The sequence below is a fragment of the Rhinolophus sinicus genome, chromosome 14, assembly GCF_057876585.1.
Source record: "Rhinolophus sinicus isolate RSI-liver-muscle chromosome 14, RSI-T2T, whole genome shotgun sequence".
NCBI lineage: Eukaryota > Metazoa > Chordata > Mammalia > Chiroptera > Rhinolophidae > Rhinolophus > Rhinolophus sinicus.
Window position 1 is genome coordinate 106,650,232 of NC_142514.1, and position 27,923 is coordinate 106,678,154.

Genomic DNA, 27,923 nt, shown 5'->3' on the forward strand with positions numbered 1-27,923 from the left:
CGGCCCCCTCTGAGCACTTCTTTACTAGCTAAGCGACAGGTTTCTTTGCTCTCCTACCTCACTGCTGCAGACTCTGCTGCTACTGGGAAACCTGCCCCATTTCTCCCCCTAGTGCTGGTAAACCAGAGGAGATGGAGAGAAAGGATGGAAGAAAGATGAAGGCCTGGCTAGTTGGCCCCTTCCCATCGGGCCCTAGTATCAATCTCCTAAACCAATGGGGGATGCCAAAAGTGGCAGAGAGAAAGGAGGTTAAGAATGTGAAATGGAGGAGGAACAGAGTGTGTGTATATGGAGTACAGGTTATTTCAAAGAGGCTATGTGAACTGTCCTCTGGATACGATGGAAGAGGATTCTCATTCTGGATGAGGGCTACATTAGACATGGACCCTACGAGCCTATGGTTTTCTTACCTGTCTCTGTAGGAGTCTGGCCACCTCTCCTTTGTTTGCTCTACTGGGCTGTCCAAGGTATATCACCCCTGCTGTAGTCTTGGGAAAGAAACTGTGGTAGTGGAGTGTGTGTGTGTGTGTGTGTGTGAGAGAGAGAGAGAGAGAGAGAGAGAGAGAGAGAGAGAGAGAGAGAGAGAGAGAGAGAGATGCAGGAGGGGATATGAGGGGATGTGTGGTGAGGGAGGTGGATGGAAAGACAAATCCTGCCTTGCCACAGTTCCTGCAACCTTCTTTTCCTACCTTGTTACCGCCTTCCCTTGACCTTACCCACTCTGTTCACTCTACATGAGCCCTAAAAGGCTCCTGACTCACTCCCCACACCTCCTTCTTGGGGTAGCCAGAGAGGCTCTCCATTAGAGAGGCCTGAAGAGAAGCCAAGATCTGTTCTTGACCAGTTGAGTTAGAATTGAGTGTACTTTCATAGTGAAACCATGTTATCCATGGTAGTAAAGGGAGAGTACGCTAATTTTGGTATTATCAATCATTCCATATGTAATTCAGATAGAGTATGTGTTAAATTGGGTTTCATGGAGTACTAACTACCATTGCCAGCTCAAGGAATGGATTTAAAAGCCTGCATTTCAAGTCTGGTTCCTTGGGTAGGGCACCTAACCTCTCTGCTGTTTCCTCATGTGTAACATGGGGATAATAATTCAATCAACCTGAGGATTAAAAGAGCTAATTTATGGAAAGCACTTCACATAGTGCTTGGCACACTGTAAGTGCTCACTTTGTGTTTGATATTATTATTATTAGTATTTTATGGGACTAATATCTAAAAGAATTTCCGAAGACAAGTGATGACCCATTTCTAGGCTTATCTGTCTGCCACCTACACTATGCTTCATTCGCATAAAACTAACTGATATTCCCTCATTTATTCAAATACGAAAGCCTAGTATAAGCCAAGCACTGTTCTAGGCACTGGAGATACATCTGTCAGTAGAACGGACACAGTCCCCGTCCACAAGGAGCTCGCATTCAGCCCGTGTACCCTTCCTGCCTCTGCTTGTGCACGTGTGGCCTGAAATGCTCTCCCATCCTTCCTCTTCTGGGAAATGCCTGCTGGTGAAATAGCTCATCGTTTGCAAAGACTTCTCTAGCTACTGCCATGCAGGATCAGACAGAGATCTTGTCTTATAAAACACTGTGCATATTGCTGTCATGAAGTCATGATAATGGACTGTCATTAGAAATGTCAGCGTTGGCAATCTCCATTAGCCTGTGGTCCCACAGATGAGAACAGAGTGCATGTATTCATCTTTGTAATCTTGGCAATGGCTGGACTCAACTGTTGTTGGCGGACACTATTATTATAATTCATATGCTTATATGTTTGCCTTTCTCGTGCATCTCAGGGTCAAAGGGCCATATCTCTGAGTGCCTTTGTCTAGCAGCAATGGTGCTCAATATACCGGGGGTGCCAAAACAATGTATGCACATGACTTGTATTCATCTTTTGTTATTGGTATATATTGAGTATTACAATTTTAATACAGTTTTTTTCCTTTCTTAAAATGTGTATACATTGTTTTGGCACCCTCTGTATATTTGTTAAATGAAGGAATAAATGAACAAATGCATCTTTCTCTATAATATGGAAAGACTTACCATCAGAATGACTGGAGAAGACTAGTCAGAATTAGAGAAAAGACTGTCAAAAATATTTCCTAAGAAGTTTAGCTTTCACTCTCAAGGATATGCAGGTAATCTGAACCACACTGATACCTGTTTCTAAACCGAATCGTCATTAATGAATAAATAGAATTCCTCTGTGATTAGCAAGTCCAATTGCACGTAAACACTTGATTTTCAAAGGTGTCTGTTCATAAACACAGATCAGTTCTCCTAATCAGGTTAAACAAGCAGGTCCCAGACAGGTTCACAGGCACACATTGTAACACCCCGGAAGCTGCATGCACCCCAGCTTCCTCTCTGGTGTCTGTTCTAGCAGCACCATCGACGGTGGATGAGCTTATATCTGTGGTTTTTAAAAAGATGAACAGAGAGAGTTGAGGGCCACTAGGTTAAATATTTTTCTGCCGCAGATTCTTTTTCCAAGGTCAGGTCAAAATATATTTCAGTTCTAAATGAATGAAGTTTACTGAATTTATAAAGACCAAGCGAGTAGAGATGTGGGGCTCTTTTCATGACTCTCTTGATACTGTTTCAAACAGGCCAGGGATAGAAGCAAAGGGAGACATCGGCAACCAGTTGGTCACTCATATTTACCAAGGGCCTATTATGAGTCTGGCGCTGTTTGGAGTGTCAGAAATAAAGCAATGTATAAGACAGCCGGCAAGCACTCTGCCATCTTAAGAGTCTACACATTTAGTGGAGGCGGGAGACAAACAATCCCCAAAACAAATATGTAAATGAGGTCAGTGCTGGTACTGATGAGTGCATGACAAAGACATAGTAAGATTAATGCAAGAGGTTACTGGAGGTGGGTGGGACTTGTGGTGATAAGGGGGCTGCATTAGGCAGCACAGTGAGGGGAGAATTCACTGAGAAGGTGGTTGAGTGGAGATCTGAATGATGGATGAGAAGAAGGCAGCTGGAAGCAGATCTGGGGAATGATATTCCAAGCAGAAAAAACATCAAGTGCAATGTCCCTGAGGCAGGGAACAAGCTTGATGTGTCTGAGGGACAGAAAGGAGGCCGGAGAGGTTGAAGAGTTTTAAATGTGGAACAAAGTGGAGGAAAGATGAGGTCAGAAAGAAAGGTGGGCTAGCTCAAGTTTAGTCCTATGGGCCATGGGAGGGACTCTGGATTTTATTCTGGTCGCAATAGGAAGCCATGGGAGGATTTTAAACAGAGGAGTGGCATTTAAGGTCATTCTTGCTAGTGTGTGTAGGCGGGGCTGAAGGGGACCGATAGCTGGCAGGGAGACCAGATAGGAGGCTGTCTCATTGACCAGGAGAGGTGGAGGATGGCTTGGTCTAGGGTATTGATGGTGGAGCTGGCAAGAAGGGCTGCATTTGGGATAGCTTCTGAGACAGAATTGACAGGCTCTTGCTGATGGATTGAGAGCATAGGGTAAGAGGAATTGTGGCAGAGCAGTGACCTTGACCCCACGGTCCTTACCAAACACTTTGAGGTGAATGGACGCATCCTGCTCTCCAGCCTTGTTCTCGGCAATGCAGACGTACTCAGCCTCATCATTCTTATCCACCTTCCTGATGGTCAGCTCCGAACTGTCGTCGCTGAAGAGGTACTTCTCGTCTTCCTCATTCTCTATCTGTTCTCCATCCCTACAGAGTACAGAAATGCAAAGTACCATGATTTTGACCACAGAGGTAAGATATTTATTTTTAATTCATTTTCATAAAAATGCAGTCCTAGTCCATGGGAAAGACTCAGTCTTCACAGAAAGTTCAGATGGCAAATATATTTCCACGTATACCTTTGATTCCTCCACCCAAACCTCTGATTCTGTCCAAGGGCTGTAAGGTGCAGCCACCAACCTTCCAAAGAGGGCCTCCAAGGCCATGCCCTCTGGCACACAAACTGAAAAGGAAGGAATCCAATGCACAAGGCAGGAGAACCATACAGTCCATTGTGCCCCTAGAGTTGATATATTTCCAAGCAGTCCATTCCTGTTCCATTGCAAAGCCAACATGGAGCAGGCCCTATGCTGTCCCCTTCTCCACTAGACCCCAATGAAAAGCATGTGCCTTACTTTGTCCAGCTCATGGTGGGCTCCGGGAAGCCTTCAGCATCACACACCAGGGTGACAGACTGGCCAAGGTTGGCGGTGGCATTCACTATGCTCTGCCTGGCCTGGACAGTGGGTGGCACTGAAGGAGAGAAGGACTGTCAGGGGAGGTTGTGACAACTTGGAAGAACCCAGTGGCCTGGAGAAGAGGTACTTCCAGGGTGTCCAGGTCAGAGGGTCACTGTCTGGGGGCAAGAGTCCCGGGCAGCTGTGCAGTTAGTGTAAGGGATCTGAATTCAGGCGTGTACTAAATCATTACTGTAAACTGAAAATAATTCATCCATGACACACATTAGTGTTTTATAACACTATATGATATTGTTTTTCAATAATATAGCTTTAGAAGCTATATTAATACGTTTTATTCATTTCAAAATGGTATTTAGTTTATAGTAGCTCTTTATCATCCACCAACCTTCCAAAGAGGGCCTCCAAGGCCATGCCCTCTGGCCCACAAACTGAAAAGGAGGGAATCCGATGCACATATATATTTTCTCAACCAATGCGTACTCAACTTACAACTACCACAGCTGGTGGAAGCTGCTAGTGGAAGCTGGTGCTCCAAAGGGCGCTGTTGATACTGGAAAAAGTTGAAAACTCCTGTTCCCACTGGTTAAATGGTTAATATCCATTCAAAATACACCAGCTTACCAGAGTGACATTTCTCTGAGATTGTCATAAACAACCTTGTGCACAAACTGTTTTACTGAAGGAATGAGAAGGGGAGAGTTTGGCAAAAAATATAATCAATACCCAAAACAATTCAACCGTGATTTACTTATTTTCTTAGTACTGACATTATAATTTCCTGTAAACATCCTGTAAATGTCAGATCGATTCCATGGGTGTATTTATTTGACATTGCAAATTAAGATTAATAAGCCCATGGACTATGATCCTGACTATTCTAAGGCCTGAGTTGATTATAATATTTTCTTTGAACATTGAACCAGCAGACTAACTTCGCAATTACGGTAACATCAAGGACAATGAAGGATGATTAAGAATTTACTAATAAGCATGAAGAAAGTTTCTAGTGCTTCAAGACAATGAAGGACATGCAAAAACTTCACTAGAAGTCCCCATAGTTGAGGGACACCCAAAAGGAAAGAAAGTACATCAACAACCACAACAAACCAAACAAAACCAAGCCAGAGGCTACCGGGAGGGGGGGGGGGTTCAACTGAGATAGACGAGTGAGTCAGCACAGGATATATTTTATAGATCAAAGAGGAAGTTAAAGAGGATGATTTTGGGGACCACAGCTGTAGCACTGAAGAGAGCAGGAAGAACGGATCAGCTCACCATTCACAATGACCTGAATGTCCTTGAAGTTGATCTCCCCCCGCGCCAGAATCCTGCCCTCACAGCGGTAAGTGCCCTCATCTGTTTTCTTGATGCCCCGGATCTGCAGGTAGTTGTTGGACAGGACTATGAATCGGACTAGAAGAGATAAGAGGTAGGTTCATCCAAGGATCAGTTAGAAACTCCCGTCTGTAGGCAGGTCCCTGAGACTTTCCTTGACCCAGCTTCAGTCTTTAAGCTGAAGTTAGAAAATGTGTCCCTGGCTCTCACACACAGCCAAGAGAAAATGTATACTGGACATTTTTCTTTTCTTTTTTTTTTTAATTAAAATATAGCTAAAATACAATATTATACTAGTTTAAGGTGTACATCATAGTTATTTAACACAACACACCTGGCACTATACAGAGTTATTACCACATTATTGATTATATTCCCTATGCTAAAGAAGTGATCACCATGATAAGTCCAGCAACCATCTGACACTGTACCACGCTATCATAATACTATTGACTATATTTCTATGCTGTACATTACATCACCAAGACTTACTTGTTTTATACCTGGAACTTTGAACCTCTTATTCTTCTTTATCTTTTATCCTCCTTTTTAATTTTTCAATTAGAGTTGATATTCAACATTATTTTGCATTAGTTTCAGGTGTACAGCATAGTTGTTAGACATTTATATAATTTAGGAAGTGATCCCTCTGACTAGTACCCACCTGGTACTATTCATAGTTATTACCGTATTATTAGTATATTAGATTATATTCCCTATACTTCACATCCTCATGACTATTTTGTAACTACCAATTTGTATCTTAATTGCTTCACCGCTTTTACCCTGCCCCCAACCCCCTCCTATCTATCACTTCGATAGGTCTAGTACCCATTTGACACCATATATAATTATTACAGTATTATTAACTATATTCCATATGCTACACCCCACATACCCATGACTACTGTGTAACAACCAATTTGTACTTCTTAATCCCTTCCCCTTTTTATCTACCCCTAACCCCCTTCCATTTGGCAACCATTAAAATGTTCTCTGTGGCTAGGAGTTGGTTTCCATTTTGTTTGTTAACTTTGTTCTTTAGATTCTACTTATAAGTGAAATCATATGACATTTGTCTTTTGCTCTCTGACGCATTACACTCAACACAATAACCTCTAGGTCCACCCATGTTGTTGAAGATGCCAAGATTTCATTCTTTTTTACGGCTGAGCTGAGTAATATTCCATTGTATGTATGTACTACCTCTTCTTTATCCATTCATCCATTTAGGGACACCCAGATTGCCTTCATATCTTGGCCATTGTTAATAATGCTGCAAAGAACATATGGATGAACATGCCTCTCAAAGTACCATTTTGGGTTTGTTCGGATAAATACTCAGAAGTGGGATTACTAGGTCCTTCTTTGTCTCTTGTTATAGTCTGCTTTAAAGTCTATTTTGTCTGGTATAAGTATTGCTACCCTAGCTTTTTTGCTTGTTTGTTTGTTTGTTTCCCTTTTCATGAAATATCTTTTTCTATCCCTTTATTTTCAGTCTGTGTGCCTTCTGATCTAAAGTGAGTCTCTTGTAAGCAGCATATGTAAGGGTCTTGTTTTCTTATCCATTCAGCTCCACTATCTTTTGATTGGAGCATTTAATCCATTTTCATTGAAACTAATTGTTGATAGGTATATAGTTATTGCCATTTTATTATTCATATATTTTTTTTCTTTTTTCATCTTAAAGAAGTCCCTCTAAGATTCCTTATAATACTGGTTTGGTGGTCATAAGCTTCTTTAGCTTTTTCTTGTCTGGGAAGCTCTTTATCTTTGATTCTAAATGATAGCTTGCTGGGTAGAGTAATCTGGGTTGTAGGTCCTTGCTTTTCATCACATTTTGTGCCAATCCCTTCTGGCCTACAAAGTTTCTGTTGAGAGATCAGCTGACAGTCTTATGGGAGCTCTCTTGTAGGTAACTAACTGTATTTCTCTTGCTGCTTTTAAGATTCTCTCTTTGCTACTAACCTTTGGCATTTTAATTATGATGTACCTTGGTGTTGGCCTGTGTGGGTTCATCTTGTTTGGGACTCTCTGTGGTTCCTGAGCTTGTATATCTATTTTCCTCACCAGGTTAGGAAAGTTTTTTGTCATTAATTCTTCAAATAAATTTTCAATTCCTTGCTCTCTCTTCTCCTTCTGGTACCTGTATAAGGCAAATGTTGGTATACGCTTGATGTTCTCCTACAGACCCCCTTAAACTATGCTCATTTTTTGGACTTTTTCTTTTTGCTGTTCTGATTGGGTGTTTTCTGCTATCTTATCTTCTAAATCACTGATTTGATCCTCTGCTTCATCTAATCTACTGTTGATTCCCTGTAATGTATTCTTCATTTCTGTTAGTGTATTCTTCATTTTTGACTGGTTCTTTTTCATATTTTGTATCTCAATTTTTATGTTTCCTATCTCTTTGTTGAAGTTCTCCCTGAGATCATTGAGCATCCTTACAACCAGTGTTTGAAACTCTGAGTCTGGTAGATTATTTTTCTCCATTTTGTTTAGTTTCTTTTTTCTGGAGCTTTGTTCTATTCTTTTATTTGGGACATGTTTCTTTGCCTCCCCATTTTGGCTGCCTCCCTGTGTTTGTTTCTATGTATTAGGTAGGCCTGCTGCTATGTCTTCTGGTCTTAGTATAGTGGCCGTATGTTGTAAGTGTGCTGTGGGGCTCAGTGACGCAATCACCTGGTCACTTGAGCCTCCAGGTGTGTCTCTTGTGTGGGTTGTGTGTGCCCTCTTATCGTATTTCCCCGAAAATAAGACCTAGCCAAACAATCAGCTCTAATGCATCTTTTGGAGCAAAAATTAATATAAGACCCAGTCTTATTTTACTATAATATAAGACTGGGTCCCATATAATATAATGTGATATGATATGATATGATATATTATATAATAATATAATAATATAATATAATGTAATATAACGTAACGTAACATAACATAACATAACATAACATAACATAACATAACATAACATAACATACTATACTATACTATACTAAAATATAATACTGGGTCTTATATTAAGTTTTGCTCCAAAAGACGCATTAGAGCTGATTGCTCGGCTAGGTCTTATTTTTGGGGAAACATGGTATTGTAGTTGAGCCTTGGTTGCTATTTGCACATCAATGGAAAGGACTGACCCTCGGGATATTTGTTGTGAGGAATGGGCTTGACTACAGTGGAATTGTTGTGGTGCAGGGGCTGACCCTATAGAGCAGGATCTGCCTCAGCAGAGCTCTGGGGACTTCCCAATCCGCCCGTTGGGTGTGTCATACTTGGAGGTAGCTGGGTAATGCTCCAGCTTGTTTGGAGGATGGTCACTAGGAGTGCCAGTCCTAGGGCCACCTGGGAGGGGGCCTGCTGCAGGTCAAGTTCAGCTGCAGCCTGTGCCCCAACTGGGGCAGATGGCCACCACCATTGCCATGTGTGGAAGTGCCTTGAAAGGCCAAGCCCTGAACCAAGGCTGGCTGCCATTACTGCCAGGCTTAGGGCTGCTCAGCCAGAGGTACAGGGCACACTCAAGCCAGATGCTGCTTGTCTGCATTCCTCGAAACTTTGAGAGACCCTAGGAAAGTCTGCAGCATGAGCCAATGAAGGCATTTTGTATGCCAAAGCCACTGGAAGCTACTTGGGTGGGGGGCAGGATCTCAAATTACCAGGGAGTAGTGAACCAACAACATTTGCCAATTCGATGGAGACTCAGACATGGCAGCTGAGAAGGAGAAGGGCTCAACAGAGAAAAATGGCCTCTGCCACCTCCTCCCTCCAGGAAAAAGCTGCCCCTCTAGCCCCATCCCAAGCTAGACAACTCAGTTACTCCCATATGTCCCTGCTGTCTCTCCAGCTGCTGCCCCAGCACTAGAGCTTAGAGCCAGTGATTCTGTTGGTGGGTAAGTCCTTGCATGATACTTTTAAGAGGAGCGCCTGTGAGTACAGCTGCCCTCTGTCTCACTCAGTCATAGCCTCTACTGGTTTTCACAACCAGAAATTATGGAGATTTCTCTCCCCAGCACTGGAATCCTGGGCTGGGGAGGGGCTGGGATCCCATGCTCCTCTGCGGGGACCTCCACATCCAAGATATCCCTCCCAATTTTTGATAGTCACACCATCAAAAATTGGGTGTGGGACCAGCCCCTATTACCAGTCTCAAGGTGGCTTCTTCTGCATGTCCTTAGTTGTAGGGCTTCAGTTCAGCAAGATTTGGAGCAATTCTCAATGATGGTTGTTTTGTAGTTTAGTTGTAATTTTGACGCAGTCATGAGCGAAGGTAAGCACAGTGTTTACTATCTTGACTGGAAATTAAAATTTGTCTTTTTCTTTGGAGGGAAAGTTAAGAGCCTGAATATACAAGCTATAGACATACATCCATTCAGGACCTGGAAACTGCATGTGGTTCTGAGACACTGGAATCTGAGTTTGGGTTGGAATGTCTCAGATGCTGGTAGAGGTGGAAACCCTAGGGGACTTTGTATCTGAATTGTACAATAGTCAGGGGAAAAGGCAGCTGCCAAGGAATTTAGGTCTCACCATCTTTTTTCAGGATGACATCACGACCTTTGTGTTTCCAGATGATGGTTGGGGGGAGGGAGCTGACGACATCACACACAATCACGGCATCTTCCCCCTCTCTGAACTCCTGAGGGGTTGGGGCATTCTTAAACATGAGCTTCTCTGGAAAATAAGCAAGAGACGAGTGAGGGAAAACAGTTGGTTCTCCCACAATGATCCCTTTTCACTGGACCCATATTGCCTGGATTCGAGTTGCAGGCAACTCTCAATCCATATATACAGTGGTACAAGAAAGGGTCCCACCCAGTGCTTGGCCAAAGATGTCAGGTGGAGCGGCTGGCGCAATAGGGGAATATACTGTCAAAGTTTGGCAATCAACATCTATTCACTGAGTGCTAAATTTTCACACTTTGTACAGAAAAGGGTCTATGGAAGGAAAGGAGTGTCTTTACCAAGTGTCCCTTGCCACGTGGGATGGTGCCATTGAGACACAATGCATAGGTAGAATGAATTGGTAGAACACCTATTCCACAATAAAGAATAGGAGTCATCAATCCCTTCTCTGTCTCCCACTCTGTTTGGCACCCCAACCCCAACTTTCCTACACATAGAGAATTGTGAAGAACAGTACAGAAGAAAAGCAGGCTTAGTGGCAGTAAATACTGTGGCAATCAACACCATTCCATTAGCTGTCACCCACCATTACACTGGCCAATGGGACAGATGCATGATAACAAGGTAATGCGATACCACCTCAAGACCAGGTTTTAGTGGCAATGGGAACTGCTTGCTCTGAGTGGCACAGACTGTTCAAATAATAATCCCCCACACCCCACTGTGCCTTTGGACTCCATTACAAGCAGGGGAGAGTGAAGCAGGAGGGGAAAATCTGAATTGTACAATAGTCAGTCAACACATGGGGAAGAAATAAGGGAACCCAAAATAGACCTCTGGGAACTATGTAATTTGAATTTAGAGAATGGAGGCCAATGGGACATAGCTGTGATCAGCATGAACCCAGGCTGTGAGTTCTGAGTTGGCCAAGAATCATTTAAGAACATATTGGAGCTCTTAGCTCAATTTAGAAAATACTCAGGGTGAGGAAAGGAGGAAAGGGGCCCTGCCAAGCTATCAATTGGTCCTTTACTGCCATCCCCCTCTGTCTGTTGCTCATGTGTCTTCCCGGCAAAAGAAGAGGACAAGGATATAGAAGGAGAAGGAGGAGGAGGCTCTTACGAAAGATCTTCACGTTGACCGTGGCCTCTGACTCACTGCCATCCTCGCCAGTGACCACACACTTGTAAATGCCAGCGTCATCAATGTTGGCATTGTAGATGGTGAGGGTGGAAGAAGAGTCATCATTCCATACCACTGAGATCCGCTGCTGGTTCGGGGTGAGCTTTTCTCCATTGGGGGAGAACCAGGAGATGTCTTTGTCTTTGGCATCTCCTGCCACTAAAGGGGAAGAGATTATTTTCAAACCACAGAAGTGGAAAAGACAAAATCCCCTCCAGGGTGACAGTGGGTACTCAGGCAGAGCTACTGAACAAGAGATCACCAGGCTTGATGATCAGGGAGGGGTGGCCACTTACATTAGAATGTCATTCTGGCTTCTGTATTTAATTGTTACATACATAACACCACTTATAGTATTTGGGAAGAACTCAACAATACCTTGCGTCAATATTTCTCATGGTGGTCCTATCCTTAATGAGGGAAGAGAAGAGATATTTGTTGAGGACCTACTGTGTGCCAAGCACTCAGGAGGCTTCTAGGGGAAGGAGCTTACAATCTAGCCTCACAGAATGGGGGCAGGGAAGGGAGTTAGTATATCTAGGGTTTGAGCTCAAGGGCCTAGCTGGTTTGAGCCAACTGATCAGCTTGTTTTCCAAGGGCTTAGATTATGGTCTCCAGAGCAGAAGAAGAGACACCAGCTAGTCTAGAAGTGCGGACTCCAACCACTTTTATTCTAGCATCTGCCTGCATCAACTGGCATGACTGTCATTTCAGCACCCCCTGCCTGAGACAGACAAATTCATCTCCACAAATGCTGTGAAGACGATAGACAGAATCACCCAGGCTTCCTTTCCCCAGGCACCTTGGAGAGGCAGACACTGCTGCTTAGCTGTCGTGGACACTGAACTGGAGTAAGGGCTCTTGGACCTGGGAATGCGGCTTTGCCCTGCCTCTCTGTACAGAGCCCTTCCCAGACCCACACCACCCAGCCCTGCACAGATGCTTCGTGTGAAAATGAAGCAGTCTTCCTTTCAGGGCCCATCATGTTTTCAATAAATATCGCTATTTGCAAGATGTGCTGCGGGCTCCATGGCTGCATCTCCAGATCATCTAAATTGCTGTAATGAAGCCAAAGCTGGAGTGAGCACATCCGGCGACCACAAGCCACCTCATCCAATGCAAATCATGATAGCATTTCAAGACCCCCCTGCTAAAAGCTGCTTGCTAAATGTCACAGTTTACATCTAGCTCAGCTCTTTCCTGGTTCTCCCATGTGCCAAATCTCAGTCATATTACATATCGAAAAATCCAAAGCCTAAAATGAAGACTTTTCCTCCACAGGACATAATTATCTGAGCTGTTGAAATAAACCATAATTTCTAAAGGAAAAACAAGGACACCAGGTCTGATAAATCCCCGAGATCTTGTGGGGACAACGGACCCGATATTGGTATTCACAATAGACCTGGAAACCCAGGACACATGTCCTCACAGCAAACGAGATGCCAGTACTCACTTTTCTTGCAGGCAAGTTTTAGATCTTTGATTTTCCTGTTCTGGGGGATTCTGAGAAATAAGCCTTATACTGACCCACTGAAGCATCATTTCTGTTCTCCGTTGTCATTTACAGAACTCTGGATGTGTACAGAGTAGGGGACCGGGGTGATTCACGCTTCTGGGAGTTTTGCTGACTTTCCTAAGGCAATCCCTGGAGCTCCTCACCATGGAGCAGAAGTCCAGCGGACACATTTCACTGTGTTAGGGCAGCCCTTTGAGGGAAAGGAAGAGGGCCCGAGAACTACCCTGGCTCTCAAGTCACACTGTTGATCCTGCAGCAAAGCAATGCCAAGAATCCTAGGTGCAGCGCGATCAGCGCAGCACACACAGCCCACTCACTGGCTCCTGCTCTGCTGGGAGGCTGTCCTGAAATGCACTGGGGCCCGGGGCACTTGCCTTGGCATAGGAAGAACTTGGACTCTCCAACGCTGATTTCCCCTTGACTGGGAACAATATCCACTTGCAGAGAAACTGAAAAAGACAAAGTCCAGTTTAAGCACACATTCGAATTTTTGTGAACGAAACCCAGAGCTTTCATTCAAAATCAGGGTCTCCTGCTCACTTTAAGAAAGAGTGAAGGGAAGCAATTTGTTTGGGTTTTAAGATCTTGTTACCACAAACGAATCCACAGGTTCTTGCACTGAAGCTGGGAGTGGACACAGTCCAGACCACTACCTGTGGAACTGCTATCCTCTACCAGATAGTGCAATGTCCTTTGGGAGATTTGGGGTGACCTCTACCCTAAATGTTCTGACCCCTTGAGAAAGCTACGGTCCTGCTCCAATCAGCAGCACTTCTGAGATGCACAGGAATTAGTAGCCCAAGTAGTTACTTCTGGAAATCAACCTGAAGTGTCTTCGCAGCTGTTACGAGGGAAGCCCGCCACTCTGGAACTGCACAGGCGTCTCCTGCCAATCTGCTATATCACTGTGCTTCATAACTGCAGAGGAGGATTCAACGTGATGGTCCAAATGGATTTTGAAGCAGGGGATTCCGAATGCTCACCTTCCCTGATGACTGTAGGACCAATATATCTCTTTCCATAACAGGAGCCAGCATTATCACCCCCGTTAGTCAGACACTTCTGAAATGCTCTAGTGAATCCATGCCCTACAGAATTCCCCGGGTCCCTTGGCTACTTGCACTGAATTTTTATTTGAATACCCACCTGCTCTGTCATTCCACTCCACAGATAAGACAAACTACATTGCTCTGGATCTCACAGATTCCTGTATGCACTCAGTTCCTTGTTTGTCTGCTCAGAATAGATAACGGTTCCTCACCAAAATACAGTTTTAGGGTAGAAAAAAATGCTTTTATTCATTTGGATTCAACTTCCTTCTGCCTCTCCTCTAGGTAAAGTAAATCTGAAGGCTAACGGCTAATGGACGTTTGGTTCAATGCATGTAGCTTCATCAAGCCAGTATGAAGGAGGGGCCTAGACAAAACAGCCCGGTAATAGACTCAGTGAGCCCTTCCTCATAACAGCCATTTTCTCTTCACAGTAGAACAGAGGGAATGCTGGTTGCCATGGTGACTGACTTGCAGGCTGAGCTGCTGCAGGTCTCAGTCTGTGCTCATTTGATGAAGGGACCACAGTTGTCCTCAGCAGAACAGAGGGATCAAAAGGCCTGCACGTGGTTGGGAAGGGGGAGCGTTGCGGCACTTCAGCTATTGCGAGGGAGGGGGACACAGCCGTCCTAACCATCCTACCAACAGACAAAGCACATCATAGAAAAACCCAGCAGAGGCTGCAGAGAGAAAGAGATGACTTGGGAAAGACAGGAATTGACAAGAGAAGCAGCCGGGGTAGGGGTAGGAATCCAGCACAGGGTCCAGGCCAGGAGAGGATGCTGAACACTCCATGATGAGAATAAGAGGCAGAAACTCAGAGATTTCCGAATGCTCATTTGGGAGAAATATTATAGTAGCTGAGGGACACTTGGTCTCTCCCTCACTTGGTTAGCTGCTGATTACGCATTTGAGGCCAAAGACTGAATTCTTCCTGAGATCAATGGAAAGTCTCCCTGCACCTTGTATGCGTTTTGTCCATAGCACCCAGAGCTGCAGTGGAATACAATACTGGACAAGAGCCACTTCACCCATGGCACAGATGTGACTGGCTGTGGCTGCTTCTCCCATCACTCTCCTCATGATGGAGTTTGGTACCACTCAATTCTACACTGAGGGAGCCGGAAGCAGTCTCAGCCATCACCATGTCCCACCTCTCTTTCTGGATGAGAAAAGGGAGGTAAAGTGACTTCCCTATGGTCACTTCTAGTTGGGGGCCAGGGTGGTCCCAGAGCCCAGGTCACCTGGCTTCCAGGTAAATGTTCTTTCCATTATGCAATGCTGCCTCTGCAAGTAGAGAATAAAATGTTTTCATTCAGTTTAACAAACAATCTGGCCAACCAGAGAAGCAATCTTAGACTCACCATCCCCTAACAGACAAGAGTGGCCCAGAGCTGATAGGGCCCACAGTATTTTGGGGGCCGTGGGGCCTTACAGAGAGGGCTACAGTGCCATCCATCATAAGGCCAACCAGGACCTTTCCTATCCCTTTCTGTGGCTCAAATTCCAAGGAACAAGGGGCCTGTGAAGCCCAGAAGCTGTGCTTAGGGCACCCGTCACCTTTCTGGAGTTAACTGGGCCATTCTTTAGAGAAGTAGAGGCCTAGCTCTGCCTGCGAAGTTCACGGGCCATATGCTGAGCATCAGCAGCAGCTTCAACATCTGGATCCTGTTACTCTCACCGAGCCCGTACTGCTTCGAGAAGGGTATTCTTATTCCAAGTGAAAAAACAGCCTTCATTTTCTTAGCTCTTTTCAAACAGAACACGACTCTCAAGGGGCAGGAGAACACAGCAAGGCTGAAGAGTTTTCATACCCAAATGTGGCCAGTATCTACCTCTGGGCTGTGGAGAGAAATGAGAATTTCAAAGGAATTCCCACTTAACCAGATCCCGTGCACACACTGGCCATCACCAACCTTTCATAAAGAAGAGAGACCCATTGACAATCCTGACCTTTTGCACATATGGAAAAGATAGTGAGATTCTTCCTTCAAAACAGTAGAGTCAAAGCTGGGCCAAAGGAACCCCAGATGACTGGATGTTTTCTACTGTAGCACAATGGCTGGTTCCTCTTCCGCAAATGTTAAACCTTGAATTATTAGGTTTAATAATAGTAAGTGGAACTCCTGCTTAAGCTCCAAACTTTTTCCCTCCACTTCCTGGTACCCTTTTCTTTCTTACTCTATTAGTCCTTTTACTGTTTCCAATAAAAATTCTTACCTCAACTTGCACCTTCCTCCAGTTTCATAAGTAAGTGAGATTTCCTAACCAGGCATAACTCGTACAAATAAAGAAACTTACGAAACCATTTCTCCCAGAAAAAATATTTCATCTCCTGCTTTGCATAAACACTCTTCATAAACACTGTATTATATCTACTTCATCATATATGCATCTAAAAATACATCTTCTAAATATAGGTGTTTGGACCTGGGTAGGACCCCGGGCAGGGCCGAGAACCCCTCCATTTCGTGTGTTCACTGTCCTTCAATAAGGACTCATCCTCCAAAGCCTCTTGCAGCCACTTCACACTTTCCGGTTTATAAGACACTTCCTTATTAATCTGATGCTCACAATATTTCTGAGCTATAAAAAGGCCAATATTGTCCCTATTCTATAAAAGAGGAAATTAAAGTTCAGAGAAATGAAATAACTTGCTTGGTAACCCAGCTAATGACTAGTAAAGTCAAGATTAAAAGTCATTTGATTCTAAGGCGTTAGCTCTTCTCCTACACTGCACAGCTGCCACTAACTTTCTGTTGGCTTCCCAACAGGCTTGTTATTACCTATTAGTTACCATTTGCTCTCTTTCCAAATTATGGGCTAGAAAGAGCAGAGTGTACAGACATCTTATAATCAAGTTGCTGCTATCATTTCGACCCTGCTTAACTATAACAGGACTCTTTGTTCATCGATAATCATACTCGTAGCATTATAGTTCTCATTTTACAGGTGGGGAAGTGGAGGCTCAGAGCCAAAATTATAGTACCAAGGTTGAACAGAGACCAAAGGCCCAGCCATTTCCCCCATACTATTTTATCCCTTGTGAACAGACAGAAAAATGTTTATCTTGAGAATGGAATGATTCCCCTTTTCCTTGTCTCATTTAGAAAATAAAATAACCCTGTGGGAAATTTATATGTTTTAAAATGTGTTTTTGGTTTAAACGTCTTTGAAAAAAAATAGATGCTATATTCTGAAAGATATGCTAACTTGTCTACTAGCAAATAGCTTCAGGTGTAGATAGAAGTTTTGTAACTCCCAACACCCTAGCAGAAGCAAGCTATAAAGTTTTAGTTGCTAAAGAAACGGGAATTAACATTTCAGTTCATAAAAGATGCTAAGAATGGGTGGGAATCTTTCGAAGGCAAAGCAACAGAGAAAAATTATTCTGATTTCAAAAAGTAGTTTATAGATTTCACTTGAATCAGGAACTTCTTGCAGCAGTTTAATTTTACTGGTGTTCTTTGTAGATTCTAATGTCGCTGATGAGGTAGGAACTGAGAGCAGAAAGTGAAGCCTGGTCTGTCTCGTGGCTAACTGAAAATACTTTCTTGTTAAATGGTTAGAAAGACACTGTTTCTAAGGAAGACAGCAGATGTGCAGCAGGCCCAGGGCCAAGACAGGCCCGCCCGAGGAAGATGCCCTGGTCATCAGTTGAAGAGATGGGTGAACTACAGAGGATTAATCTGATCGGTGACTATGCATCAGATGAGGGAATTTTCTAGAACCTATTTATTAACTGCTAAGGATTTTTGAAAAAGGCATCAAAGTGTCACTATACCTTAATTTTGTTAGCTATTGTTCTAGAAATGAGCCTTAAATATCACTATACTTAACCATTTAATGGACAGTTCCTTTTTATTTTTCAAAGTATAACTGAATGCTAAAGTCTCTTTCATTTGACATACCTGTGGGCAATCCAGATGTTTGAACCAGGAGCGTAATAACTAAGGCACCCGCACCTGCCTGCAACAGTTGCTCTCATTATTAACAAAATCCGCAAGGGAAAATAAAGGGCAACTTCACTGCTAAAGCCACAAAACCCAGACTATCATGGCAGTACTGCAGAGTGGTTAAGGCTAAGCACTCTGGGCCAGACCACTGAGTTTGAATCTCAGCTGTACCACGTACTAGCTGTGTAATCTTGGCCAAGTTATTTAATTTCCTGGTGCTTGTGTTACAATCTGTAAAATGGGGAAGAACAGAATCCTCTATAGTATAGGGCTGTTGGAAAGATTAAATGAGTTAGCATACATAAAGTCACTTAGAATAGTGTCTGGCACATAATAAACACTTTATACTTTTGTTTATTATTATTCTTAATAAACTTATATCAACAGCCCTTCCCAAAGAAATCATTTGGTTACTATTTTTGAGGGAAGCAATGTTTCCGTTTATAGCTTAAAATAAAGTACCATATTTTGCCATGTATAATGCGTACTTTTTGTGCCTAAATTTGTGAGGCAAAAAAAGGATGCACATTATACATGGGTAGTACTAATTCTGTATCTATATAAATGTTTTTAATTCTTTTATTTATGCTTATGAGTTAAAAGTGTAACTCTAGAAATCAGTAATGATATCTGAGTGCAAAATAATGCTCTGGAGTACGATAATTGGTTTTGTTGAACTTACAAAGAACTTGCAATGACCAAGAGTTCTTGGCCTTCTACATTGAGTAAATATTGTAAATTTGTGACTGGTACATAAAATTTCTCATACCTTGTATCGGTTATTGTGTTTTGTAATTACTTGTTACATAAAATGTCTTGTATCATAATATGTTAAAAATTAAATGCTAAAATTCCTTTATAATACAAAAAACAAGTACCTAACAGTAAACAAATAAAAATTAGAATCAAAAAATTAAAACGAAAGGTTTTCTCCCTGAAAGTTTGGGCCAAAATTGTTGGGTTCGCATTATACACAGGAGCGCATTATACATGACAAAATACAGTTCCCTTCCCTAATGATCCAACAGGTGGTCAGGTGGCCTGATTCCACTCTTCATTAATTTAAGAAATTTTACTGGCCAGTCAAAACTTTATTGGTATAAATGATAACTGAATTCAATCAAAATATAAAAACAATACTGTAGGCATTCTAGGCACGTCACTTCACCTTGGTCTCAGTTTTTTTGTTTGTAAAATGAGGATGATAATAAAACCGAATTCATGTGGTTGGATTGCCATGCAAATTAAGTTGTAGGGAAATAGTCAGGATCTGGAGTCCAAACTCCAGCTCCAACACTTACTAACTCTGGATTCTCAGCAGACTCTCATAGCCTGTGTTCCACATCTGTAAATGAACATGACAACCCTGTCGGTCTCACAGGGACTCTGAGGTGATTTAGTAAGGTCAAGTTTCCAAACTAAGGTCAGGCTGTGTTGGCTGGTTTTTATATGATAGTACTTTGAACTTACACACACATACACACAAACACACACACCAATCAAAATCCCCAATCATGCTTATAATGAGATTGAGACAGCAGGAACTTCTTTAGACTACTGGATTCAACCTGTCCAAAATCTATTAAGGTGTGTGTGTGTGTGTGTATGTACATAATAATGCAACTTCTCAGATTGCTACCGTTGCAAGAAGCAGCTGGACATAGGTAAATTTACCTCAATTTTGGAGGAAAAAAAATGAATTATTAGGGATGACAAAAGAGTCTCATCTATACTGGCCATGAGTCCTACCATTCTGGCTTGAGTTACTGTTGACAGCAATTGGGTAGAAGAAAATGAGGTAGACTGTTTTATATTCAAATATCAAGCCAAAGCTAGATGTAATTTTAAAAGAACTATTAAATATGTGTTCTTACAGATTTTGGCTTCAGGTTCTGTAAAATGGCATCACAATTGCAGAACATATTCAAATCGCCAGTGGAAGCATCCTCATTGCTTAAAGTTGGCCCACAGCAGCAACTGAAATCATCTAGAAGTCATACCGAGGGCTGCCAATCCTATGGTCAGCTTAGTTACGGCCCCATCTACGTAAATGCTGAGAATTCTAATTCCCATCTATACCTAAGCACCCAGGATAAACCTAGCTGGGGTTTCCAAGCCATTGGAGATGAGTTTATAAGCAAACCCTTGGGAAACCCTCTGTGTGAAGTCCCCATAGGATCCTGGACTTCTGGCTTCCTCCAATAGGTGAGCCAGCCCGAGACGGAAGCCCTAAAGGAAGCTGGGGTCATTCCTGATGGACAACACTAGTACACGATGTGCGAGAGCAGCATTCAAGACTGGAGGAGGACGGAAAGAGGACTCTTGGTGGTGGTGTTGGGTTTAGCTTTATGCCATCAGAATGGAGAAGCCAGAGCTTCCTATATGAAGACAAACCATATAGACAAGTTGCAGATAGTATACAGACATTTCTAAGCCACACTCACTTGAAAAAGATGCTGGGCTCATATACCAAGCAGGTTCCTCAAGTCTTTCCTTCTAATAAAGCCACCCAAACTGGACAAGGTTTCATTACAAAAGTGATGCAGTAAGTAGTCCTGGTGAAAATTATCTTTAACCTTCTCAAAACCCGTGACTCTTCCAAATAGAGTGATGGTGGGGGATTTGACGGGGGGGTATGGAGAAGTTGAATATGGCTTCAGATTCTTCAGCTTTCTATGCTGTGATATTATAATTGGTATTATAATTGGTATTATAATATTATAGTAAGGAAGAAAAAGTATTGAGCATCACAACTGAGGCCTAGGTGATTAATCTGATATGCCCTATTACCCCATATATTTATTCTACCCTACAGAATTCTGGTAGCCAAACAACAGAAACCAACTTGCCGGAAGCAGGAGGCCCTATTTGTTAGCGTAATAAATTACATGAGCTGCTGGGAATCAGGAATAATTGGGCTGTTCCATGGGGCTGGCTTCAAATCAGAACGCAGAGCCTCAGCAGACAACAGCTTCAGCTCTCTTCACTTCCTAAGTTCCCTGGGTCATATTAGCATGTCATTAGGTCTGATCAGATAATTTAGTTTTATAAAAAGTCAGTGGTTTCAAACCATGGTTGTTGTCCCCACAAACCACCAAGAACCTAGAAGACTTAACTAATGTCACATTGCAGAGTGTCCTGTGCTTCTGGTTATAGGGCAACAAGACCCACACGTTGTTTTAAACTGCGCAGAAGTAAGAGATCCGTGCTGTTCCCCAGCCCTCATTCCCATCGCCAGCCGCTGTCCCCAAGGAAGTTCACAGTTCTTACTAGTAGGAGACTCTGGAGCACCTTTGATGGGCAGTCAGAAGAAATGACTGAAAGGATACTGAGCAGGGCCATGACCCAAACAAGTCCCTCACCACATCCACAGGTCAGACACAGGGGGACAGCCAGCTGGGCTCTGATGAAAAAGAGCTTGATTGTTTGTTTAATAGAGGATCATAAAGAAAGGAGATGCACTGACGAATACATTGTATTTTTGTTTTCAAAGCAGCAAAAAGTCAAAAGTATCCCCACAGGGTATCAAAAGGGCCCGATTTCAGGCCAGGGGTGAAATCCTTTTCGAGTGGGCTCATGCAGTCCTCACAGGGGGAAGGCAGGAATGTTCCACAGGCCTTCCCAATGGGGAGCACACAGCCGAGGGCATGCGTGTGTGCCAAGAGGTGGCAAACGTGGTTTAGTGACACCACAACTTCTCAGTCTTCTGCTACATTGATTCATGGCCAAGACTGAAGAGCCATTATTACCAAAGAAGGTGAGAGCTGGAAAGGACCTGACAGTCTCCAACCCCTTCACTGTCCAGATGGGGCATGCCAGAAACAGAAGTCTAGGGTCCCTGCAGCAAAGTCTGGGAGCCACAGGGCCCCAGGTGCTGCCCCCTGATCTGAGGCCTCTTCTTGCTTCTGTGTCTCTTTTTCTTGTGTGTCTTCAGTAGCTATGTCACCAACTGTTTTCTCTTACCCAGTTTGCCCTAGTCTCCCCTCTGTCCTAAAAGAACAAGAGTAATCAGACGAAGAGACTCATTCTGTTAAGTGTAGTGAGGAAAGCTGGACAAACGGCAGGCGCTCTACTAGTCCTGACCTAAAGCTGTTTAAAATGTCAGTGCTTCCAACACCAGCATCACTTTTTAACAGCAGCTCAGGTTCTCTGCTTCCTTTTCAGACTGTCTTTCCTGTTGTTTCCCCTTGCCGGGCAGACCCTGATGGGAGGACACACTTTGCATGAAGCTGAATTACTGAAATGCAGGGCAAGGAAGCAAATAGATATTTGGAACTCAGCTAAGGTTTTCGAGATAAACAACGTAAAATCTATCAATCTGCCCCAATAACCCAGGCTTTCTTAGTAAATTGCTGCATGTTATCTGATTGCTTCCAGCATGCCTCTGACAATGTTTTCTTAGGTTTGCTCCCCTGAAACCTTGGATTGACAAAATGACTCATCGAACTTCTTTTCTTTCAGCCATAAAAAGGTACTGATACAAGGAGAATCATTCTCCTCCCTCCCAACAGCTTTTGCCGACATGGCAAGAAGCTAGAATTATATCTTTCAATATTTGTCCAGCTGTTGTTTGCAGATGTTGTATTCTTTACACCCAGAAAATAGGAATTTAGAGAATGCTAGCATGCAACTTCATCCTGAGAATTTTAGATCCTGCCCATCTTTCAAAAATGTCCTTATGTGTTCGTAGCTTTAAGCACATCTGGGCTATTGAAGCTACAAAAGCTTATAATCTCTCAAAACCAGTGCAAAGAATTGTTAAATTTGGTTTCTGTCAAGTAAAAAATTCACATTCTCAAATGAATATATATATATATATATATATATATATATATATATATATATAGAGAGAGAGAGAGAGAGAGAGAGAGAGAGAGAGAGAGAGAGAGAGGCTGTTAGATTTTCCCATTTATGGGTTACTCCTGATCTCTCCCCACCCCACCCCAACCCCTGCCAATTTGGATTCTGGCTAAACCATATCATCCGTTATTAATGTCTGTATTAAAATTATTCTTTGGTGACACCTAAGTTGTGACTGGTTCTTCGCTCTGCAGGGTGTGCATTTGAAATGGCTTATTCATGTCACTACTCAATTAGTGTTCTGTGACAGCAGTCCTTTTCCTTAAGAGGCCATCTGTAGAGTGTCCATGGTAAAGAAATGCCTGTTAAGAGGTCATACTCTTTTCTCTTGGATGGAGAGTCCATTCCCTACTCCCTTAGACACCACCATCCCTATCAGATGGTGCCTGACCTTTTGGATAATACATAGAACCACATTATACAAAATTTTGAAGGGGATAGAATGGAAGAAAACCCAGCTATTTAAACAATAATAATTTTACAAATAGTACACCCATTATTCTGGGAAATAACTGTATTGCTTTCTTGAATTAGGGAACAAATAAGAACGCTGTCTCTGGTACCACTCATTAGGGTAAGAGCTAAAATGCCATACCTATCACTATGGCTTATCAGGAACTTGGAACAGAGCAGCCACAGCCCAGATAGGGTGGTGAAGAAGAGAAGGGCAGCAACATACGGGTGCCATGCAGTGGTCCTAGCACATCCGAAGTACATCCCCACTCTGAATCTGTGGTACTGCATCTGTCAACCTTATGATCCATCCATCCATAGAATTACCCATAACATTACTTCCCGATTCTCAGTGAAACATCCTCTGGTTACATTTATGGTCTCCTTCTATCTTCACTCAGTGTGATTTCAGGGACCCAGAAGAGCCCCACAAGCATTTCCCTAGCCCCAGGCTGGTTACTGACACTCCATCTTGGTTCTTTTACCTTATGATTTATACGCCTGATAACAGCAAGGGCTCCTTGCTTTACTCTATGTTGCTATCAGTCTTTCAGATTTATAATGAGTCAAAGATTTGGGTAGAGTTTGTTATGAGGTCTGGGGAAAATGGTCCACTGGGTAGGAGTAAGGAGGTTGGGAGAAAACAAGCAAATGCACAATGTTCACCCTCATCTTAAAACCTGGGACCTCTCCCCTGTGATAATTATGCTCCTTTCTTGCCCAGAATAATACTACAACCTTAAAGACATGCTAATAAAGTCATAAAGGTTGAATATGAGATGAGATTCTTATGATAGCCTTTATAGTTTTCTGTTTGGGTTTTGTTTTTGTAGTAGGATGTTTATTTAAGCAACCATTACTTAGTTCTGTCATTATTCACGTAGACTCCTTTCCTCCCCCAATCCAAATCCAATTGTCCTTGACAAGCTCACTTTGCTTTATCCAATAGGCAGGACAGCCTTGGAACCCCAGACTGTGAAATCAAAGACAGAAACATTAAAGAGCATCTCCTATGGCACCATGTAATAATGGGCTTTGATGTTCAAGGACTAAAATGAATGGGATCCCGAGGAGCCAATTCAAGGGTCAAGGGCAGCTACGAGGCTCACCCGTGAGAAACACACACAAACTAAACACATCTGATGGTGGCAGAGTCTTCTTTTAGGAAGGATTTCATACACAGAGGCCATGCTCCTTTACTTCCCCCTCAAGGTGACAAAATCTAGTTATGAGCAACTTCAAAACCAAGTAACTAAACTTTCTTATTCCTGGATACTTATCTCAATAAGAAGGAAAATGCTGCCAAGAGACAAATTCTCACTTTAGGGAAGATTTGTGGGAAACTTCCTATTTCTGGAGACCAACCCCTTTCCTGGCAATGGAAGTTTACAGAGTCCACTGTGATCCTACCTGGCAGTTCCAGCACTAAGTCTAAATAAGGGACTTGGGTGGGACACACACACACACACACACACACACACACACACACACACACACACACACTCCTTTCTCACCCTGTCTCCCTGGACAATGAATTCCCCTCTGGGAATTAACTTTTGAACTTTCAAAACGGTGTCAAGTCACAGTGACTAGGCAAAACTGGATTCCTTAAAAAGAACTCAGGTCACTGAATTTTCCTTCTTTAAAAACAATAGAATAAGCCTCAACAGTAGCAAAACTTGGGAATGCAATAGCTAGTTTCTATTCCAAACTGGAACGACAGCTACAAAACGAGAAGTCCCAAGACTAGCAGCCATCTGAACAAATTTAAATGAGTGGCGCTCACACACGATGATGGTAATTTGTGCTGCATTTAACTTTCAGTTCTCTTCTATCTCCATAAGAAACTCCCCAAACTGCATGCTGCATGGCTTTAATAATGCAGACAGCCAATGCTGCACTTGCTGCTGCCTTAGAAGAAGCAATACATCTGTCTGCTATCGGGGTGCCTATGTCATCCTGGGGGTAACTCAGCACATCTCTCTGAAGCATAGATAGTGACAGAAAGGGCACTCATTTCCCATGGGCCAGGATCACCCCCACAGGCCTGTCTTTTGGCTAACAGAGTCCCTGCCTCTATTCCCCTTCAGTCCACTCTTTCCCTGCTCCACCTGCCACAATTCTGCTTTGGCCTTCTGAATACTTCCATGAGACAGGCAGACAGCATTCCACCCAACAACAACAGCAACAAACTTTGGCCAAAAAGAAAAACCTCTGATACATATGAACACCCTGCCCCCATTCATTCATTACCTTATTTTGTAACAAGGCAAGCTGCCTTTATTTCTACAAACAAGTCATAGCTGTCAGCATCACGACGTGGCCTTTAAAGATGTCAGTATCTTATAGAAAGCTATTAAACAGTGACAACCTAATGACCAAGTCTACTAAAGGGCCAGAATTGCCAGAGTAAATGACTAGAGAAAAAAGAGGACACAATCCCAGCAGTGGCCCTTATACTCCCTCGGGTCAACGACTCTGTCTGCATTTCATCCTTCTCTCTGGAGGTACAAGTCATTACTCTTCCTCTTTTTCATCATGAGGTCTACACATGGATTTACACTTCATGAAACATTTCTCACTGAGTCCATTCAGGCAACATGACATACTTTGAATAGCCTACATTGATGTTACCCAAAAACACTCACACACACTAAGATCCCCAGTCTGTACAATGTCGGTCCCAAATGTCACTGGACTGTGAGTTATGGGTCTGCTTCCTAGGTAAGGAGAGGTGATGACAAAACCTGAGCTTTTCCTAAACTTCTAGGTGATAAAGCTGAAACAAACCAACAACTACTCCATTAAAGACTTCTTACCCTCTGTGTCCTGTACTTTTCCCCTTCAGGCAAGGCTATTAAATGACCAAAATGGGCTCAAATCTCCAGTTGGCCCTTGTCGTGGACCAAGATCCTTTTGTAAATCACAAAAGAGAATGACCCAGAGACTAAAACCTGCAGTCAAGAGGTTTCCCCACAGAGCAAAATCTGCGGGAGTCAAAACAGAGTTTGACTTATTCTTGCCTCTTAGTGAAAGGCCTCTGTACAACTAACTCAGAGATGCGACCTCCGCTCAGAGTGCAGAACTCCCCTACATACCAGTTGCAAGAGGCAAGCCTGAAAAGGGGGTAATGGGTCATGAAAGAGTTGAGAACTGGAGTCTAGAAGGAAAGTGCCATTATGGTAAAGAAAAGAGATGGAACTAACTGGATGACATAGTAGTATAGTGCGACTGATGGCCTCTAAAGAGCCTCAGTAAGAAACCACCCAAGATACTAATTCTGCAATTTCTCACAGCCTTCCAGAAACCACCAACAATAGCATCACTCCCATGCTATGTGTGAACAGCCTCTTCCCTCCTGTTGTTTGATCTAGACTCAGGCTTTGCTGGGGCCTTCCATGAGACCTGGACCGTGTGCAACGAGGGCTGGCACAGACGAGACTGGACAGAGTGCAGGATGTTTAATTACAGTTTTCAAAAAGTGATGCTTCTGGATTCCTTCTTTCACGGAGAGTAAACCAGGACCACTGCAGGGCTGATCTGGGACTATCTCCTGGTCTGAACTGTTACAATCTGACCCGAGGATCCTCTAAGGCCGTGGAACCCACAACAGGAAGGGATTCAGGGGTAAAGGGTCTGAAGGTCACTCCCTCTTCCACGCCTCCGTAGCAATTAGCTTGCACCACCGTGTTAGGATATAATGTATTTACATCTGCTTAAATGACTGAACTTCGCAGCCTCAATGCTCAGCATAGTGCTCGGCACAAACTCTGCCCTGAGAGATATGTGCTGAATTAACCTCAACATCCTTTTCTGACTATTCTTTTCTGAGGTTCACACCAGTCTACTGGTTCCCGAATGCAGGGGATACATGGGTGCAGGCCCCGGAATAGTATCAGGTGCCTGCTTAAGAATTACCTAGTGAGCTTATGAAAAAGAGACATCCTTGTGGCACCCCTGAAGATTCTAATTTAGTACCTCTGCAGTGGAGGCCTGTGATTCTAATTTTAAAATGCTTCTCAGATGATTTTCACATGCAGCCAAGTTATGGGTCACTGGCCTACCAGGGATAAGTGAAGAATTGCAAACAGTATCACTCTCATTTAAACTCTTCAAGTCCCTGCCTGAAGTTTTTATTTTTACAGTCATTCTTATGTCGCCTGCTGTTTGGACATTTATCATATTAGCAACGTGATGCAGCCCTTCAGAAACTCCTATTTCATGAATTTGTTTTCAAGTTGGTCACATCAGTACTTTAGGAACTATACTCCTCCACTCAAAACCCATATACATGCAAACAGCACATTTTTCTAAAAGCAGATATGCTCTGCAATCAAAATGGGTATAATACAAAGGACAGAAAGTTACGAGGCACCACTGCCCTTAACACGCAGCTTGACATCCTTGGTCCATCCAGCCCAACTCGTATGCTACAAATGGAAGTTCTCAGTAAGTGTCAGTTGATCAGTTCAGCAATCTAGCTCTTGCTTTGCTAAGTAGGTCAGCTGGTATAGGCCATGTTTAAACCTCCCACAGATGAATGTGATGGTCCTGACATGGATGTGGTGTGAGAAATCTATTCTGGACTCAGTGCACATCCCTGTTAATCGGAAGAGAAAAGCAAAGTAAGGGGATGCAGGAGGCACCAGACACTATCTTCCTAAAATGTGACTTTTGTGTTCTGAAATAAAAAGTCTTTAGAAATTCTGAATTAGCTATAAATCGTAAAACAAGATGAATGACTGC

At 43.1% G+C, this 27,923-nt stretch overlaps 1 protein-coding gene across 19 annotated transcripts in view; it reads right to left on the reverse strand.

Moving 5' to 3' along the window:
- The window catches only part of NCAM1 (neural cell adhesion molecule 1), a 311,612-nt gene that overhangs the window by 54,867 nt on the left and 228,822 nt on the right, over positions 1-27,923 (reverse strand). For all 19 annotated transcript variants that reach the window (XM_019753315.3, XM_019753322.3, XM_019753325.3 and 16 more), the window contains exons 2-7: positions 13,234-13,308; positions 11,281-11,499; positions 10,063-10,206; positions 5,473-5,610; positions 4,132-4,249; positions 3,537-3,703 (exon numbers count right to left, since the gene is read on the reverse strand). In XM_019753315.3, coding sequence (XP_019608874.1) covers positions 3,537-3,703; positions 4,132-4,249; positions 5,473-5,610; positions 10,063-10,206; positions 11,281-11,499; positions 13,234-13,308 — 861 coding nt within the window. The remainder of the gene's footprint in view (positions 1-3,536; positions 3,704-4,131; positions 4,250-5,472; positions 5,611-10,062; positions 10,207-11,280; positions 11,500-13,233; positions 13,309-27,923) is intronic.